Source organism: Grammomys surdaster, unplaced genomic scaffold (assembly GCF_004785775.1).
Source record: "Grammomys surdaster isolate TR1022 unplaced genomic scaffold, NIH_TR_1.0 204, whole genome shotgun sequence".
In the NCBI taxonomy this organism is placed as follows: Eukaryota; Metazoa; Chordata; class Mammalia; order Rodentia; family Muridae; genus Grammomys; species Grammomys surdaster.
This window is the reverse complement of record NW_021604649.1, coordinates 1693403-1712154: the sequence shown is the minus strand read 5'-3', so window position 1 is coordinate 1712154 and position 18752 is coordinate 1693403. Positions and strand designations below refer to the sequence as shown.

Genomic DNA, 18752 nt, shown 5'->3' with positions numbered 1-18752 from the left:
TAGGTGCTGCGTCTGATAAATCATGGTGTAAATGGGGAGTAACTAAAGTGAACCACAGTAACCAAGTGGCGATGTGACTGCCCAGAGAGCTACTGGGAGCTGACAACGCTTTGTCCACCTCAGGACATGGGTGGACCGTGTAGTTCATGAAACGTTTCCTTCAGAAGTAGATGGAGAAAAGGGCTGCCTGGCTAACAATGCGATGGGGACAGTTTGAGGGAATAGCAGGCTGACTGACTGACAGCACAAGGGCTGTGCTTCAGCGAACTCAGACGGCTGCAGGGCACAGATGGCTGCTACTACTGACTGATGCAGTGTGAATGAAGCAGCGAGTGCTCCGAACGGACATCTGATGGCGGCGACCGACTTATTTATTTCAATCAGGTGACTGACTGAACACCTATGTATGACTCGAGGTCCACCCTGGAAGTGAATGCCTGCTCGAGGTTAAAATATAATGACGGGCAGAATTGGGGTCGGACAAAACAATCCCTTTATGACTGGCTGACGCTGTGATTGGCTAGCAATATGACTGACAGGGGGCAGGGCCTGGAGCAAAGTCAACCACTGCTACTGCGCAGGCGCACTCTGAATAAAAGCAGCGAGCACGGGCGCCCGAGACCACTCCTGGTGACGGGAGGAGTCCAGTCACAGCTCCCCGGTTGGTCCGAGCGGGAGCTGCGGGCGGTGAGGAACGGCCAATAGACTGCGCGTCCCCGGCCACGCCCGCGCGCGCTCTCTTCTCGCGAGGCCTGTTAGGCCCGAATGTCGTTAGCTGTGGAGAAAGATGGCGGAAAATTTAAAAGGTGAAGCTGTGGTGGTAGAGACGCAAGCTACTGGCCCGGCCGAGTAGAATGGAGGGAAGGTGTCCAGGGCTCCAGGCCAGGCGTCCGGAGTCACGGAGCCTGGAGCTAGAAAGCCGGCGCGGAAAACGTGGGGCCGGAGAGCGCGGGCCCGGCGCGCGGGCAGGGCGGGGCTGAGGGGAGGGGGCGCGTGCTTCGGCCGCGGGGGGCGCGGGGCTGCGCAGACTGCGCGCGGGGTTTCTCGGCCGCGCGCGGCTGGCCGGCGCGCCTACGCGCGTGAGAGAGAGTCCTGAAGAGGAGGTTGCGGCCACGCGCGGGAAAAGCGGCTCTCAGTAACCGTTACCCTTTCGGTTTCCACGGGAGACGCCGGAAGGGGAGGAAGAAGTGGAACGGACCCCCTTCTCAAAATGGGGGAACCGGCGACTCTAGGTGGGAAAGGGATCTCGGCGAGATGGGGGCAGGGTTTAGGGTAGACGATTCTCCCCAGAAACCGGGAATTGGGGGCCTCGGTGAGAGGAGGGCTGGGCTCCTCCATGTGCAGGAAAAGAGGGGTGACTGTGCGTGTTGGGCGGGCTCCTCGGCAGTGAGTAAAGCTGTGAGAATAGATTCCACAAGTGTGAGCCGGAGAGCTACGATGGATAGGAGTGCAGCTGCGGTTAGTGCGCAGCCAGATGCTAGAAATGTTATTTTCCGGCCACTTCAAAGGCGTTTCAAACGCAGGTTAGAGGCTTTGGGAAAGGAGAGGCCTTGGAGGAGAGGAATTAGTCTCCGCTGGGCCTTGGGTAAAAGGATGGGTGTATACGTACGCAATGTTTTTTTTTTTTTTTTTGAAGTGTTTGTATGTTCTTAGGTTACCATCTAGCACATCTTATTAGGATTCTTTTAAGTTTGAGTCGTATGATGGGAGAGAAAAGCATCCTTCAAAGATGTAATTGGTTATTGACAGCATACACCTAGCATCAAGTGGTTTTGTGACATATTTTGATTTTTAAAAATGGCTTCTAAAATTACATTGAAGGGATGTGCTCTGAAGCAAAAAAAAAATGTGTATACTTAAAATCCGTTTCTCTTGAACAATTTTGGTGACTCTCAAGAGTCAGTGTCAGTGACTTACCACATGTATTATTTACGTTCCTGAATTGAGAGCAGGTCCCTTTGGAGTGAGTTGTACTTTTCACAGAAACATGGGTTGAGACAGCAAGTGATAAAGCAGCCTGGAAAAATAGACCTTGTACCCAAGTGGTATAAAGTGGTCTAGACTAAGTCAAGGAAGCTTCCAGTAATGTAGTACCTTTTCTTGTCCACTCTCTAGACAGGGATTTTTTTGGTTGTCCTGGAACTCAGTATGTAGACCAGGCTGGCCTCTGAACTCAGAGATCCTGCTTGCCTCTGTCTCTTCTGGGTCTAAAGGCATGCACCACTTTGCCCAGCTTAATGTAATGTCTTTCTACAATCTTTATAATTCCAAAATCTAAAAAAACCTTTGAAATAGAAGTCTTTTTCTTAAATGTGTCACTAATCATGGCATGAGATTTTAAAAGTGGGATTATTCAGTGAGAATATTTAATGTGAAAAATTAAGGCTTTTGCTATAGATGTGTTTGCTGTAAATGTGTTTTAATTATAGATGGCTTAATGCTCTAGACCCTGCCAGTAATTCACCTAAAATTCCCAAATGTTTGAATTCCAAAATCCAATGGTCCAGGAGTTTCAGATAAGTGATTGAAGACTTCACAGCAACACCTCTGTTTGGTGCCCTAGGGATTTTCATCCTACCCTGCCTCCCTTGGTCAACGCACCCCACTGAGCTAGGAAGCTGCTGTGTTTTCTTTTGCAAAGTGCAAAGAGCGTTGATTAAGGCTCTGACCTAAGGTAAATCTGCAGGCAGCTTAAGGCCTTGGATGTTCTAGGAGTGGATCCCTTTATGCACTGGTCCGCTGCTACAAGCTCCACTTCATCCTTGCTATTCCAGAGTTAGGAAGCCGGGGTTTGGAGTAGACGATTCCCCCAGAAGAGGGCATAGATCCTCTGATAGGAGAACTGCACCCTCCCATGAACAGGGAAAGACATGTTGGGTGACTCTTCCTGGTATGTAGGCTTCTCTCCAGGTGTTGCCTTGAGAATTGAGCATTAAGGTTCAAGGAATTGGCACTTCCTGTTTCAGAGGATCCATAGCTTTGGGGTAAGGCCTGTGGATTACATTTTTTGTCAGTCTTTGGCCTTCTCATTCCAGGTTGCAGTGTGTGCTGTAAATCTTCCTGGAATCAGCTGCAGGATCTGTGCCGCCTAGCCAAGCTTTCTTGTCCTGCGCTTGGTGTTTCTAAGAAGAATCTGTATGACTTTGAAGTTGAATACCTGTGTGATTATAAGAAGATCCGTGTAAGTCTGTGGTGTGTGTGAGAGAGTGAGAGACAGAGATACTACATTGGTAGGGGACCCTCTTCTCCACTCAACCCCCACATCTGTTTGCAAAGAGGATTTTTCTCCTCTGATTCTTCTGGGGAAAATGGAATGAATTGACCCTCTTATTTCCATTTTACAGGGAGGGAAATTAAATGGCTTTCTCAGAGAACAAGAGGCAGAATGAATCCTCAAATGCATGTCTATTTCCACCTAGAAATATTAACTAGTGGAAATAAAAGATGGCAACAGGTAGTATGCCCACCAGAAGCAGTAGGAGGATAGAGAAGCCCACTGAAGGCGGCATGCTTAGTTGAAATGTAGCTTTCATTTTCTCTGGGAAGGACTGGAGTTGTGAGAATTAGTTCTAGGGTACGTCAGCTGCTCAGGACAATACCTGCTGCATAGTGAATGCTACAAAAAAAAATGTTAGCTGTAGTTGTGAGAATTAGTTCTAGGGTATGTCAGCTGCTCAGGACAATACCTGCTGCATAGTGAATGCTACAAAAAAAAATGTTAGCTGTAGTTGTGAGAATTAGTTCTAGGGTATGTCAGCTGTTCAGGACAATACCTGCTGCATAGTGAATGCTACAAAAAAAAAGTTAGCTGTTTTTCCTTTCTTTTCATTCTTATTTTTAGTTTTAGGCAGGGTTTTGCTAGGTTGGGAAAGTTGGCCCCAAACTCAGAATCCTGCCTCAGTTTACTGAGTGATGGGAGTATAGATATGCTCCCTTCTCCTTACTTGTCTTACTTCAATAGTTTCATAGCTTTCCTAAAGCAACATAGCCAGGGAGCTACAGAGTGACATTTTAAACTATCTTAAGACTGACTCCCAGCAATTAAAGCTCCCCCTGGCACTATGTAAAATACTGCATGAATGAGGGAGGAAGCAGGGGACCAGTGGAGAGGCACCTACCAGAGGCCTGGCTGGTCGCTGATCAGCAGTGTTATGATGTGAATGGCATTTAGTGGGGAGTGTGAGCAAAAGAGGAACCAAGAATAACTACAGGAGTTTGGGCCTGAGCAGCTAAAAAGAAGGAACAGATAATTGGAAGATAGAGCAGGAAGTAGACTGGGGAACTGAAATGAAAAGTAGAAATTTTAACAAATAGTAAGGGGATGGTAGAAATTGAACTTAGTAATCCTTGCTGTAGAGGGTCTCAGCATTTATGGTACCCTCGTGTCCCCTGTCTGTCTAACAGGAGCAGGAGTATTACCTGGTTAAGTGGCGTGGGTATCCCGACTCAGAAAACACCTGGGAGCCACGGCAGAATCTCAAATGTTTTCGAATTCTTAAGCAGTTCCACAAGGACTTAGAAAGAGAGCTTGTCCGGCGACACCGCCGGTCAAAGCCACCCAGGCATCTGGACCCAAACCTAGCCAATTACCTGGTACAGAAGGCCAAGCAGAGGCGGGCACTGCAGCGTTGGGAACAAGAGCTCAATGCCAAGCGCAGCCACCTGGGGCGGATCACCGTGGAGAATGAGGTAGACCTGGATGGCCCTCCAAGGTCCTTTGTCTATATCAATGAGTATAGAGTTGGTGAGGGCATCACCCTCAACCAGGTAGCTGTTGGCTGTGAGTGCCAGGACTGTCTGTCGGCCCCCACTGGAGGCTGTTGCCCTGGAGCATCCCTGCACAAGTTTGCCTACAACGACCAAGGCCAGGTGCGACTGAAAGCTGGGCAGCCCATCTATGAGTGCAACTCCCGCTGTTGCTGTGGCTATGACTGCCCAAACCGTGTAGTTCAGAAAGGCATCCGCTACGACCTCTGCATCTTCCGCACTGATGATGGCCGAGGCTGGGGTGTCCGCACGCTGGAAAAGATCCGCAAAAATAGCTTTGTTATGGAGTATGTGGGAGAGGTGAGGAGATGGGTCTGGGTATGTGTGCAGCTTTCCCACTCCCTGTTTGTAGTATGTGTGACCCTAACCCTGTACCCTAAAACTCTTCTGCTTTCCTGTAAGAAAAGCTTAGGGTGTTGGTCTGAGTGTTATAGGGACATAGTTAAAAGAACACTGAAGTACTATTGACCTCAGCTGGTTTCATAAGGGTGTATAGCAAAGTGGGAACTGAGGTCCAGGGAGCATTTTTTCCAAAGTATGTGGTCTGGGCAGAACCTAGAAAGGCAAATTTGTGATAAGGGTCATTGTATCACAAGCTGTCAATCTAAAGGAGCATGTAGGCTTGTCTTGGATGGAGGTTGGGCAATATCCCCTAGGCTAAACTTGTGGGTCACAACCCCGTTGGCAGTAGAATAACTCTTTCATAGGGTTTGCCTAAAACTATTGGAAAATAGATATTCAGATTCTGTGATTTGTAATAGTAGCAAAGAAAATATTTTTTTTTGGTTTGGGGGGGTAGTCATTACACTATGAACTGTGGTAAAGGGTCACAGCATTAAGAAAGTTAAGAACTTCAGGTTACCCCAGGAAAGGCTGGGTGGTACATTGATGTAGGCTAGCTTTTGTAATCAACAATCCCCAGATCTTTGTGGCTTAACATGTTAGGAGTTAGCCAGCATTGCTCTAAGGCAGCCCAGGTTGGCTTTGAGCTCACAGTCCTGTTCTCCCCTCCTGAGTGCTGGGATTACAAACATGTGCCACCATACCTGGTCTAGGAGTTGGTTTGCCTGGTTTGTGAACACTCTGATGTGGGTGTTTCAATGGATATCCTGTTAACACAGTGACTCAGGTCCCTATTTTTACATCTGCCTCCCCTTGTGCCTTTCTTCTACCTTAGGGCCTTCTGGTCACCATCACAACCTCAGCATTTTGTAGTAGGGGACTGAAGGAGGGTGCTAATGAGTCAGGCAACTTGTGGCTACTATTTACTGGCTGGAAGTGAGTCACTTCAGTGCCAGGGAGATGATGGTGTGTGTGTGCGCACGCGTGTGCGCTGTAAGAAAGTACCACATTATAAGGTAAGACACTGGGCATTTAGGATTGGGCAGTTCTTTTATATATAGTTCTTATATATAGAGGGAGTCTTAGCATCCCTGGACCTTTACTGCCTAAATGTGTGTTTTGTCATAATGACATTGTTCATGTATTTCCATAGGTCCCTCCTGGGTATTAAGTACTGGCCCGAGGATACATCTGAGGATGTCCACCTATATCAGTGACTGATGACTAGGAGAGGCTTCCACTCTTACAAAACTAGAATAAAGGGTCAAGGATCAGATCCGAGCAAGAAAGAGATGGTCTCAAGGTAGAACAGTCTGGCCATACCCCCAGATTGTCTGCTAAAGAAAATCCACATGCTGGAAAGCCAAGCAGTTAGTTCGGAAGGTGTTGATATTCAAAGGGTTCCTGGCAGAAAGTAGAGGGATCCTGAGCATCTACAGTAAGAGATGTCTACATCCCATAGTGGCCCAGTGAGCTGGAGGAAGCATGAGCTCTCCATACTTTCAGAGGTATCTTCACCCCAGAATGATTTTAGACACTCTGGTGTGTAGACATTTTTCTAGAAGAAAATGCTCTTTCTAGAAGAAAATGTCTGAGACCTCTGACAGTCTGAAAAACCCTCTGGGATCTCATATTCCCAAAGGTCATCCCAAGCAAGAAGCAAGTCAGTATGATTATATTGACCAAGGTAAAGAAAAAGCCTCTGGGTTCAGTGTCCTTGCTCCTCTACTCTGGATATATCAGTTTCTAGGAGTCCCACTCACCTCTCCTTTCCCATTCCCATCCATTCTCTCCATGGTATTTCTTGACTTCTGTCTTAAGCCTTCTCCTAGTACACCTAGACCTATGGATCCTTCTGCTGGTGTGTCCCCCCAAACTTCCAGAGCTAACCTCCTCTTTCCATGTGGCCTCTGAAAGGCAGTAAGTACAGTACCAAGATTGTATCCCACCCCTACCACTCAGCAGCAGTCATCTTGTCTCTCATGGTGGTTCCTGTGAAGAACTTGGAAGCAGCCCGTCAATGGTATTTGTGTTATTTTAGTCTAAAACTTAGACAATCCAAAATGCTCAAAAAGTGAAAGGTTTTTTGAGACAAGGTTTCTCTGTGTAGACCAGGTTGGCCTTGAATTCAGAGATCCGCCTGCTTCTGCCTCTCCAGTGCTGGGAATAAAGATGTGTACCACCACTGCTGAACTGTTTTTTTGTTTTGGATAACCTGACCTGATTTATTGTCTTTGTACTTGGGCTTAGTGTTTATGAATCCATCTCTCTCCCCACATAAGGCTAGAACACAGGGCCTCCTTTATGCTAGGCAGTACTCCTCCACTGAGCCACATCCTAACAGGCAAGGTGCTGTGTAATTCAGAGTATCATTCCCAGTCTTGGATGCCACTGACAGTTTATATCAGTAGTTCCTGCTCTTCTGGACCTTTTTTGTTTCCACATTATTTCTAGCTTCACCAGGCAGAAAATACTAGAGAATACTGAAACATGCATTCCGTATATATTTTATCCTCTCTGGAATGAAGGTGAGTTTTAACTGATTAAGTGATAGCATTTCATTACCAGTTTTTTTTTGGGGGGGGGGCACAAAGAGAAAAGGAGTGAACCTCAGATTTCAACAAGATAATGGTATTTGTTGCAAAGCCAACCCAAAACATTATTTCACACATATCCTCTTTTGTCTTGAGGCCCAGGGAGGTGTCATGTATGTAAGAAGTGGTCCAAGTTACAAAGCTAGTAAAATGAAATGCCTGTTATTTAAACCCAGTGGCTATCAAGCCTGCTGGCTCCCCCCCCCCCAATAAAAGCAGGTACAGGAGTGGCTGAGTAGCCACTGACTCGGTTTCCTAGTCTCATTCACATCCACAGCCGTTTTTTGTTTTTAAGTATATGAGTCTTTTACCTGCATATATGTGTATGCACTAGGAGAGGCCACAGATCTTAGGACTGGAGTTACAGTTCTGCATCTCCATGTGGGTGCTGGGAACCAAAACTAGGTCCTCTGGAAGAACAGCAAGTGCTCTTAGCCAATGAGCCATCTCTCCAGCCTCTCAACAGCGTTTAAAAAAAATTAATACACATGAGTGCCCTTTGTACACACCAGAGAAGGGTGTCAGATTCCATTACAGATGGTTGTGAGCCACCATATAGTTGTTAGGAATCGAACTCGGGACCTCTGAAAGAACAGCCAGTGCTCTTAACCGCTGAGCCACCTCTCCAGTCCCCTGAACAGCCCTTTTAAAGTGCCCAACTCCTAGACTGTCTGGTTTCCTTAACAGTCTGTAGAGCTACAAGAGTAGAATAGAAATAGGGATGGGACATCACAGGTGAGAGACAAGGAGAGCAGGTTAAGCCTGGGGGCTATGACTCATCCTTGTGAGACTGGAGGAGCAGGTAGGGACAAACAGACCAAAAGATAGAGTGGGGGAGGACGTGTACATTCCTTCTGGTTTGAAGGTGCTCAGAGAAGAGCCAGTCTGCTGGTGAACTAGCGACTGGCTGGTTTCTGAGGGGCTAAAAAGATAGGTTCCAAGTGGTCATATGGTTCTGAGGGAGGTAGGAGGCCTACCTCAGCATATATTGCCTTGCATGACTGGTGATGATGCCCTATTATGACCTGGGGCCTGCTTTACAGGATCAGTCTCTAACTTCTTTTATCTTACTTGTGTGTATGTGCTCTCAAGTGCATGTGTGTGTAGGTGCTCGTGTAGTCCAGAAAAGAAGGGGTTATTGGATCCCTTGAGCTTGAGTTATAGGTATTTGGGTTTTGTTTTGGAGATAGGATCTCCTTGTATAGCCCTGGCAGTCACTATGTATGGAACTCACTATGTAGACCAGGCTGGTGTCAGACTTGGGGATCCTCTTGCTTCTGCCTCCCAAGCACTCAGATTAAAGGTTGTGTGTGAATATGTCTGTGTGCGAACAAGTTATAGGTATTTGTGAGCAGCCTGATATGGGTGCTCAGATCTAAACTCTGGTCCTGATAAAGCACTAAGCACTTCTTACCATTGCTGCAGCCCTAGGCCATATTTCTTAATTTCCCCAGTGACGTTTTCCTGAACTATGTCTTGCAGTGTAGTAAAACAAAGATTTTATCTTTGTTGCCTCTGTGGCCCATGAGGGCCAGTGGTAGGCCTGGATTCTTCCCCTATCAGACTGGCCTTTATAAGCAGGATCTTAGTCTCCAGTGGAAAAATAACCCAGTATGCTGAGGGCATATATTGCATGGGTAGAATGTGTGCAAGGTCCTGAGTTTGTCTATACTACCAAACCAAAGGACCTGAGTGAATAGAGAAACAAATTGCAGATGGGGAGGCCAGGTCCTTCAGGAATGAGTTAAGAGTAGGAGGTGGTGTAAAGTGTGGTCTGGAGAGAATGTGATAACAGAAGAGGCAGGTAGCCTTCCTTGCTAGAGAACAGAGAAGGCATGCCTAGAGGAGGGTGGATTTGAAGCAGAAGAACATGGTCACCAAGCTCATAAGGTGCTAGGAAGGTCTGTGTCCGGTGTCATATGGGAGGTGGACAGTGTCTTTGAGGAAGACGACAGGTGTGAATATTGGAACTACCTAGAAGACTGCCTCTTGAGCAGAGGGGTTTGGGGGCCATAGAACAGAAGGAAAAATAGCAGTTAGCATGTATCTGCTGGGGGTGTGCTGTTTGGGGCACTTGTCTGTAAAGAGTAGGCATATGGAAGAAACCCAGGAGTAAGGGTACCCTGGGCTGAGGAGATGGCGGTACAGTATATGGGGCCCAAGGAGAAGACTGTCAAGTGAGGGTGAAGTTAAGGGAAAAAAACCCACATCAACAGCACTTGGGAGGCATGAGCAGATCAGACCTGAGATGGTGAAGCAGCTTCATGTTTACTAGGATGGGGGCAGTGGGGAGGGAATGTGGGAAGTGCCTTCTGTTTCCAGCCTCAGATGTTAGCACCACTGTGTTAGACCTTCTCTCAGCTCTAGTTTGCTCTCCTTTCCTCTCATGTTCTCTTGTCTTACTCCACCTTTTATCATTAGGTTTTATTCTCAGCCTCTTTCTGGTTCTTAGGATTTGAGGATCTTGGCCCTGGATTTTCTCTGTGGGCCTTGGTCTTCTCTAACCTGGACCTTTCAAACTAAGATTCTCTGTTTTTGTTTCTGCCTCTAGCTCTCTTGTCTGAGTCCCCTTTCCATTCAGTCAAGCCCTTGTCCTCATTGTCCAGGGCCTCTTTCTCTCCTCCATCCTCTATGTCTTGCCATCTGCATGGCCTGCACTAGTCTCACTCCCTTGTTGTTGCCTTGTGCTGTGTCTCTTGCTGTCCTGCCCTGGGTCAGTCAGTTTCTCCTTGTCTCTTCCTTGTACCCTGGCTCTCACTTTCTTGCCTGTTCTGGGTCTGTCTGTGTCTCTGTCCCATCTTGCTCTGCCCCAAGTATACATGAGGCTCTGGGACATCTCACTGAGAACAAAAAGTGGAGGTCCTTACTTCCTTTCACAAACTGCACCTTGCAGCCACCTCTCCCCCCACCATTGCAAACAAGGCAGCTCCTGCCATCTTGGCTGGAGAAAGGGTGGGTGGTGGGCAGCCTCTACATCACTCCTGCTTACTGTTCTCTTCCCAGGGACCAGGTCAAGGTCTAGTTGGGGCTAGCTTTCCTGAACCTTCATGACCAAATCTTACCCCCCCCCCTTCTTCAGATTATTACCTCAGAGGAGGCAGAACGGAGGGGCCAGATCTACGACCGCCAGGGCGCCACCTACCTCTTTGACCTGGACTACGTGGAAGACGTATATACCGTGGATGCCGCCTATTATGGCAACATCTCTCATTTTGTCAACCATAGTGTGGGTGCCTCCAGCAAACGGGCAGGGGGTTGGGAGGGTCAGGCCAGGGCCCCTCCTTACCTTCCCACTGTTCTTTCTTGCCCAGTGTGATCCCAACCTGCAGGTGTACAACGTATTCATAGACAACCTTGATGAGCGACTACCCCGCATCGCATTCTTTGCCACAAGAACCATCTGGGCGGGCGAGGAGCTCACCTTTGATTACAACATGCAAGGTGGGGGTGGTAAGGGCCCCAGGGGCAGGGGCAGTGATATGGGATGTGAGAACCCCACCCTGAGGCATATATGGGTCATTGAGTGAACCAAGGCAATGTCTTTTGCTGGAATTTTAAGATGTTCTTCCTGATATCCAGCCTCTGACGTGGACCCTGCTTATGGGTTCCCATATTTGTACCCCCTGAACCCCAACCCTAATACACTTACTTATACCACCACCATCTTTCAGTACTTGTGGGAGAGGATGTTTGGCTAAAGAGTTAAGGCATACCTCACTTCCATCTTGAATTGAACCACCCCCTGCCCCTCCTAACTCTAATCCTCCTTCACCTTCCTTGTTCTGAGCCTCTGGATAGATACCCTTGTGGTTTTCTAGCCTGACCTCTTCTTGATTAAACTAGTCATCTCTGAGACACTTGGCAGATAGTGGGCAAGAGTTTAGGTGCCTTTTGGATGCCCAGGTTGTCCTTTATTCCTGAACCCCGCCTGACATGACCCTTCTGTTTTCCTGTCAGCCTTCTTCCTCCCCAAACATCCCTCAAACCCACTTGTGAACAAACCTCTCTAGTGTTGTGCTCTAGTTCAACCCCAACCCACCATCCCAAAGATCCTCTCCTAACTCAAACCCCAAGATCCCTGGGTCTTCTGATATAAGGGGTAGCAGGACAATTCATGCAGGCCTTCTAACAAGTCCCCCCCCCCCCTTCCCTGGCTGTGACTTCACAGTGGACCCCGTGGACATGGAGAGTACCCGAATGGACTCCAACTTTGGCCTGGCTGGGCTCCCTGGCTCCCCCAAGAAACGAGTCCGTATTGAATGCAAATGTGGGACAACAGCTTGCCGAAAATACCTCTTCTAGCCCCGAGAAGTCTGAGGCCAGACTAACTGAAGGGGCCTGAAGCCACCTTCCTCTCCTACTGCTACCCTCTTGTCAAGAATGACCATCAATCAGAGCCTTGTCTGCTTCCACTTGTCCTCACCTGCCCTGACCTGCTCCAGGGTCAGGGCTGTTGTGAGGACTAACTCCGGGTACCCTTTCCCTGTTTCTTTCCCCTGTCCCAGGCCCATCAGGCGTTGCACTTAAAACTCCCAGCCCCATTTTCAAAAGCATATTTTTCACATCAGGATTCCCTAGAGTTGGAATTCATGTCATGTAATGGAGGTCCAAAGACTGAGCAACTCAGCCCCCAAACAGATTGATTTTATTTTTTTTTTGGCCGCATCTCTGTCGCTCTATGTAGTTCAGGCTGGTGTTAGACATTTAATCCTCCTGTCTTAGCTTTCCTCATGATGAAATTATAAGTCTAAACCCAGCTAAGAATTTTTTCTAATAGCATCTGCTTCTGCTTGGAGCCTGTGTGACCTGTTGCAGGCCTCTTCACTGCTCCAATGGTATGAGGAAGCAACCCCTAGGCAGATAGACATCAGAGCTGAGATGCCAGCCTAACATCAAGCTGGATCAGCAACCACAGAGCCTTTGTACTCATGAAAGAAAAGGCAATCTCCAGAGCTGGGAGATAAGGCTGGTTCTGCTCATTGTGCTTTTGATACTGGCTAGTGTTAACCTTAAGACCCATAGGGTCTCAAAAAAGTTGCAAGTCTGAAAAGTAGTTGCCCAAATGCCATCAGAATGGGGATGGAGTAAAAAACCCCACAGAAGGGTTAGAACTAAGTTTTACCATCAGGAAGTAGAATGCTGGGCTTTCTGGAAACCCAGCCTTGGCATTTGATGGCCACTAGAACTACTAAACTGTAGATAGCACTTAAGACAATAATGTGCATTGACTAGAAGGTGATGTGATGCCAGGCACTTGGTAGAGCACCTGGTCCATATGGATTGTCTCAGGGAAGCCTTGAAAACCACAGAGGTGGAGCCCAGGAAAAAGCTCGTGAGAAGGCAATGTCTAGGCCAAAAATACTTGTCAGCGCCAAGTATTCACCTGGCTCCACTTGTCTCAAAGTTAACTGCCTAGAAATGTACAAAAGGCAAAGATTCTGATGGCTGCCTTGTCCCCTGCTTCCCCACCTCCAGGAAGCCTTTCCCGACTTCCTATACCCAGAGTGCCCCCATGTGAAACTCTGTAGCCCGCTACCAGATGCCAGATCTGTGTATTTTGTATATGTGTGTCCTGCCCACACTCCCCAGGCTGGCCTTCAGACATGAACTGAATCTGATTCTCTTGTGTACCCCCCCCCAGCCCTCCCTAGCCTGGAGTGCACACAAATAAATTGTGTTGTTGAGTTAATAAGCTTGAGATTCGAGAGATTGAGGTCTTGATGAGAACTAGGAAATGAGAGGTTAGGAGCTGGGGTTGCTCTCGAATGTGGTCAGAAAGGCTAGTCATCTGACTGATCTTCCTATTTGGGGCCCCTTATAAAGTGCTCTAAAGCCATTTTTAAAATACACTTGAACAAATAGTCCAACCTTTTCTAAATTCATTAGTTGCTGCAAACAAAAATAACTACCTGAAGAAATACAATGCAAATCAATGTGCTGAATTCAAGCTGGGCCCTTACTGTGTTCTTAAAGTTTTCAATTTAAAGCTTACCTGGTACATTTGAATAGAAAATGTTCACAGAATCTTTTCTGCTGATCTTTACTGAGGATCTATATATGCTAAACACACTGCCTCATGTTTGGTTTTATCTTTCCTGAAAGTGAATGTGATCCAGTGCTTTTGTTTTTACTCAAAGATCTGTTCTGTAGGCGACAGTCTCAAACAGCCTTATACCATATAACAAAAGACATTCAAAACCAGAGATAGAATTCAGAACACAGCCCAGACCTTAGACCTTCTGAGATATACACCTCTATATAGTTCATAGCTCTTATACCTGGACAGTGTACATACAAACTTTGTTGTGTTCAGACTCCCAAACAGCTCCCAGACCTCAGATGCTGCTAAGGATTTGGTCCTCACAGAATTGGCTTCTATCTTCTGTGAGAAGTTATACAGACATTTCTTTACAATTCTTCAACCTCACAATCTGGGCAGTAGACCCTCGAATGTCATGCTTTGAAAATATGAGTTAACAAAATCCCAGGACACAGGTCCTCAAACAACTCAGAAATAGCTAAAACTTCATACTGATCAGAAACCTCAGTCCTTAGAAACAGACCTCTAATAAGCAAACCTCATACTCTGACCAAAATTCCCTCAAATAGGAAGTGCTTAACATTGGAAACAACAGCCGAGGGATTTCAACAGCAAGTGTCACAGGGAACTAACTGCAGGTTTATGCTTTGGAACGTGGGTAAAGCACCTGGGAGGCTTAATACAGTAGATGGACAATAGTGGAAAAATATCAGGTGCCAGGAACAGATGCTGAAACTGCTCAGAAAAATGAAGACAGAACCCATAATACCATGAAGAACTTGTTCACTGTGATACTGGCTCAAAAATTCCTAGGTTCCAGATTCTAATACAGAGACTCTTCATGTGAGAGTCTGATATTTCACACCTGTAAAGAGATTTTTAAGTAGCTCAGAGATAAGTTAAACCCAGCTCAGACACTACCAAAGAATTAGGACTTATATACTAAGTAGAGAGGTACAGGCACCTCAGAAAATGCACCCATTATTGCCTATGCTCCCATTAAAAGCTCAGATAGCTGACTTTGCATGAAACCCCTAATAGGTCAAGTATATCATACTATGGGGCTGAGGCCACCAGAAAAAAAAAAAAAACAAAAAAAACCCAGATATCTCACCTAGCAACATATACTGAGCAGTGAAGAAATCTGAACCAGAAGCCCAGAAGCTTAGGGGCCTTATAGCCATTAGATAGCTTAGAGACCTCAATTTAAGTACAATCATCTTAAAGGTCAGTGAACAAACCCATGTTACGCTGATTAAAATCCCTCAAAACCATCCAGGGTTAAGAAATAAGTTTTAGGACAGAGACTTCAAAATACAATTCAGAGACCATACTGAATGTATATAGAACACAAAATAATTTAGATACTTCAGATGGTAAGATGCACCATTTGAGACCTCACAGCTAGACACATGAACACACTGGTAGAGATCTCACCCCTATAACATACTAAATCAAACAGCTCAAAGAACTCAAATTCTAGGAAACACTCCAAAGAATCTCACATCTTGTGGCATACAGATCAAAAACCATTCAAGATGAGATATTCACAAACATTTTAGAGGAATAACATTCAGGGCCATATAGCAACAAATAGATCATAGATAGCAATATCTGGAGCATAAAACAGCCATAGCCAACCAAGCATGGTGGCACATGTGTTTGTAATCCCAGTACTTGAGAGACTGAGGTAGGAGGATTCTAATTTCCAGGGCAGTTTAAGCTACATAGACCATGTCTCATAATAAATAAATAAATAAATAAATTAATTAATTAATTAATTAAAAGAAGAAAGAAAAAATTAAAGAGAATACTCTTTTAACTCTGAAACATTCACAGACTTTCAAGTCTCTAATACACTTTTTTTGACTTACGTTATAGAATGTTAGGTAGTAATCTGCTGTGTGGAATATCTGATGTTTTAATTTTTTGGTTTGTTTGTTTGTTTCTTCGAGACAGGGTTTCTCTGTGTAACCCTGGCTGTCCTGGAACTCTGTAGACCAGGCTGGCCTCAAACTCAGAAATCTGCCTGCCTCTGCCTCTCAAGTGCAGGGATGATGTTTTAAATTTTTAGTACGGATATCTAGGGCAAGGAATACCAGGAACAGTTCGTGGACCTGATATCCTATAAAACAGTCTCAGAGAGGTGGTAGAGCTCACTCATTACTTCATATCGAAACCCAGAGATGAGAGACTGCTATCAGCAGACATGATCATGAAGCTCCCAACCAGGGACAGACATGCCATAAGCTAGAATAGTGTACAGAAACAAAATATATTTTACATTTTTCTGGGTCAGAAGAGTGATAAGTTTTAGTACATATGATTGAAATCAAGTGTAGAGTGGGCTCCATGATATACACCTGTAATCAGCTAGTCAGGAAGCTGATGCAGTAAGATTGCTCGAGCTAGGATTTGGAAGCCAGGGTTGTGGACAACATAGCAAGACACTGTTTCATCCATCAAAATACACTTGAGAAAAGAATACATTGCATGGTCTTATGTATAGATGACTTGGATATAGCCATGAAAACACTATAATTTTGTTTTTCTTAAGTCAAGTTGGCTGAGTGCCTTAGGAATAATTAGCCCCTGGAGGAGGCCTACATTCTGTGCCTTAACTGCTCCTTCCTCCTCTACCTTCAAAATGGATGGCATTCTATCATTCACTATTTTTGTCACCCTTAGCATCTTCCTCCTGTCTCCATCTCTCTATATCCATCGATTTCTGTCTCTAGCTCTTGGATTTGTTACCTTTTCTTGTTCTGCTTCCACCACTCCATCTACCTTCTTCAGGCTTCCCTTATATAGTGACTCTTGGGATCATGCTGGACCACTCAGATATTCTAGGATAATTTTCCCTTCTCAGGATACTTAATCATATCTACAAAGCCCCCTTACCATGTCAGTTGGTGTAGCTACAGGTTCTGGCGATTGTGTCTGTTACCTTAGTTTGTCTGTGTTCTTTTTCTGTGGCTATGTCCCAGCGTTTTCAATCACTTGGAACTAAGCTCTCTTATGTGCTAGTGAGTTTAGGTCTAAGTGATTGAAGACCCTAAGGATGTTTTGGTATATGTCCCAGGATGTGTATGTGTGTGCATTCTTTTTGTATGTCTGAGTAGGAAGTGTGTGACTTGGAAAATAATTACTTTGTGTGAGGTCTGTGAGCTGTTTGTGTGTGTGTGTGTGTGTGTGTGTGTGTGTGTGTCTGGAGGCCAGAGAGCAGTACCATGAAGATATCTATTTCCAAATTTCTGGAACCTGCAGCTATGCTAATTGACATGGTAAGGGTAGTACGAACAAAGATATCAGGATGCCACAGCCTGGGAACTTCACACCTGGGTACATCAATCCTCTAAGTCCAGGACACACACACACACACAAAATGCAAAGGGAAACACATTAGACATAAAGCCACAAGCAAGTCCTTACAAATGGACACATAACACCACTGAACAGACCTAAGCCCCTTACAAATGCATACAAAGAGATCAGATAATCACCATGATTCACAGACTAGAAATCTCAGGGACAAAAGAAAATTTAAAAAGAGAGACTCTACCAGGCAGTGGTAGCTCATATCTTTAATCCCAGCACTTGGGAGGCAGAGGCAGTCAGATTTCTGAGTTCAAGGCCAGCCTGGTCTACAGAGTGAGTTCCAGGACAGCCAGGGCTACACAGAGAAACCCTGTCTCAAAAAAAAAGAGAGGGGGCTGGAGAGATGGTTCAGTGGTTAAGAGCACTGAATGCTCTTCCAGAGGTCCTGAGTTCAATTCCCAGCAACCACATGGTGGCTCACAACCATCTGCAATGGGGTCTGATGCCCTCTCCTGGTGTCTGATTGACAATGTACTCATACATAAAATAAATAAATCAATCTTTAAGAGAGAGAGAGAGAGAGAGAGAGAGACTCAAATTCTACAACATTGAAAGACAAAGAGGTTGAGACTTTACAAGAGGGATATACACCCTGAATAAATACAGAGACTTGACAATCTGGGATAGATAGAAGCATGTCAGAATCCTTACCATCTGAGATGGTTACCTACAAAACAGAGATTTTACATCCTGCAGTAAATATCCATAACCAAGCCATAGACCTTACATGCAACAAAAAGATCCACAAACTGTAAATCTGAGGGTTTTTGTTTTTCCAAGACAGGGTTTCTCTGTGTAGCCTTAGTTGCCTTGGAACTCTCTCTGTAGACCAGGCTGACCTCGAACTCAGAGATCCACCTGCCTCTGCCTCCTGAGTGCTGACATTAAAGGCGTGTGTCACCACTGCCCCAAGATCTGAGATCTTATAAAATACAGCTATAATGAGATTAGAGAGGAGCTGGGGAAATGGCTCAGTAGTTAAGAGTGCATGGCTCTCTTACAAAGATCTTTAGTTCAGTTCCTGGCACTGACATGGTGGCTCATAAAACCAGTAACTTCCAGTTCCTATGTCTTCTTCTGGCCTTTCCAGCACATACAGACATGTGGTGAACATACACACAGGCAAGGCATACATACAGATCTGTAACTGCCGTTTCTTTTGTAACGGCCATCAGGTTCTGCTACTTTGTAAAGGCCGGCCGGTTCTGCTGCTCCGGTCCGCAGGTCAGGGTCTAGCAAGAGAGAGAGTGGGGACGGAGGAAGGGGAAAAAGGGGGCGAGAGACGCAAAAGATAGATACAAGACAGAGTCCGGTGGCGTCTCTTCAAGTCTCTTCTTTATTCTCCTCTCTTCTTACTATATTCTCACTCCTTCAGTCTCCTGACACCTCTCACTTTCTCACTCCTTCCTCTACTTCCTACTTCCCACTACCTCCTACTACTTACTACCTCCTACTTTCTACCTCCTACTCCTCACTCCTCAATAGAAAGGAAATCCGGGTATTTATACCCTTTACCACGTGACTTGCCCTCGTGGACAATCTCAACTGAAGCCACTACATCACGTGCCTTGTAGCCATGGATACCAGGAGCACCTGGCAGCTGGGGGCACTAAACAGTGTAACAAGATGTT

The 18752-nt window shown here is 45.9% G+C and overlaps 1 protein-coding gene across 2 annotated transcripts; it reads left to right on the top strand.

Moving 5' to 3' along the window:
• The first annotated feature begins 589 nt into the window (after positions 1-589).
• Positions 590-13401, top strand: Suv39h1 (suppressor of variegation 3-9 homolog 1). Of its 2 annotated transcripts, none has more exons than XM_028770829.1 (6): positions 590-806; positions 3036-3181; positions 4405-5067; positions 10783-10929; positions 11015-11144; positions 11872-13401. In XM_028770829.1, the coding sequence occupies exons 1-6, from the start codon at positions 788-790 to the stop codon at positions 12003-12005; spliced, it is 1239 nt and encodes a 412-aa protein (XP_028626662.1). In that variant the 5' UTR covers positions 590-787; the 3' UTR covers positions 12006-13401. The 2 variants fall into 2 exon arrangements, with proteins under 2 accessions (XP_028626662.1, XP_028626661.1); XM_028770828.1 differs by having other exon boundaries at positions 698-1232.
• The last annotated feature ends 5351 nt before the right edge of the window (positions 13402-18752 follow it).

Bases quoted from the DNA above. Each gene is read 5' to 3' on its own strand.
- Suv39h1 (XM_028770828.1), top strand. From the start codon at position 1,211: ATGGGGGAACCGGCGACTCTAG. The intron at 1,233-3,035 runs GTGGGAAAGGGA...TTCTCATTCCAG, and splicing joins GGGGGAACCGGCGACTCTAG to GTTGCAGTGTGTGCTGTAAA. The intron at 11,145-11,871 runs GTGGGGGTGGTA...GTGACTTCACAG, and splicing joins CTTTGATTACAACATGCAAG to TGGACCCCGTGGACATGGAG.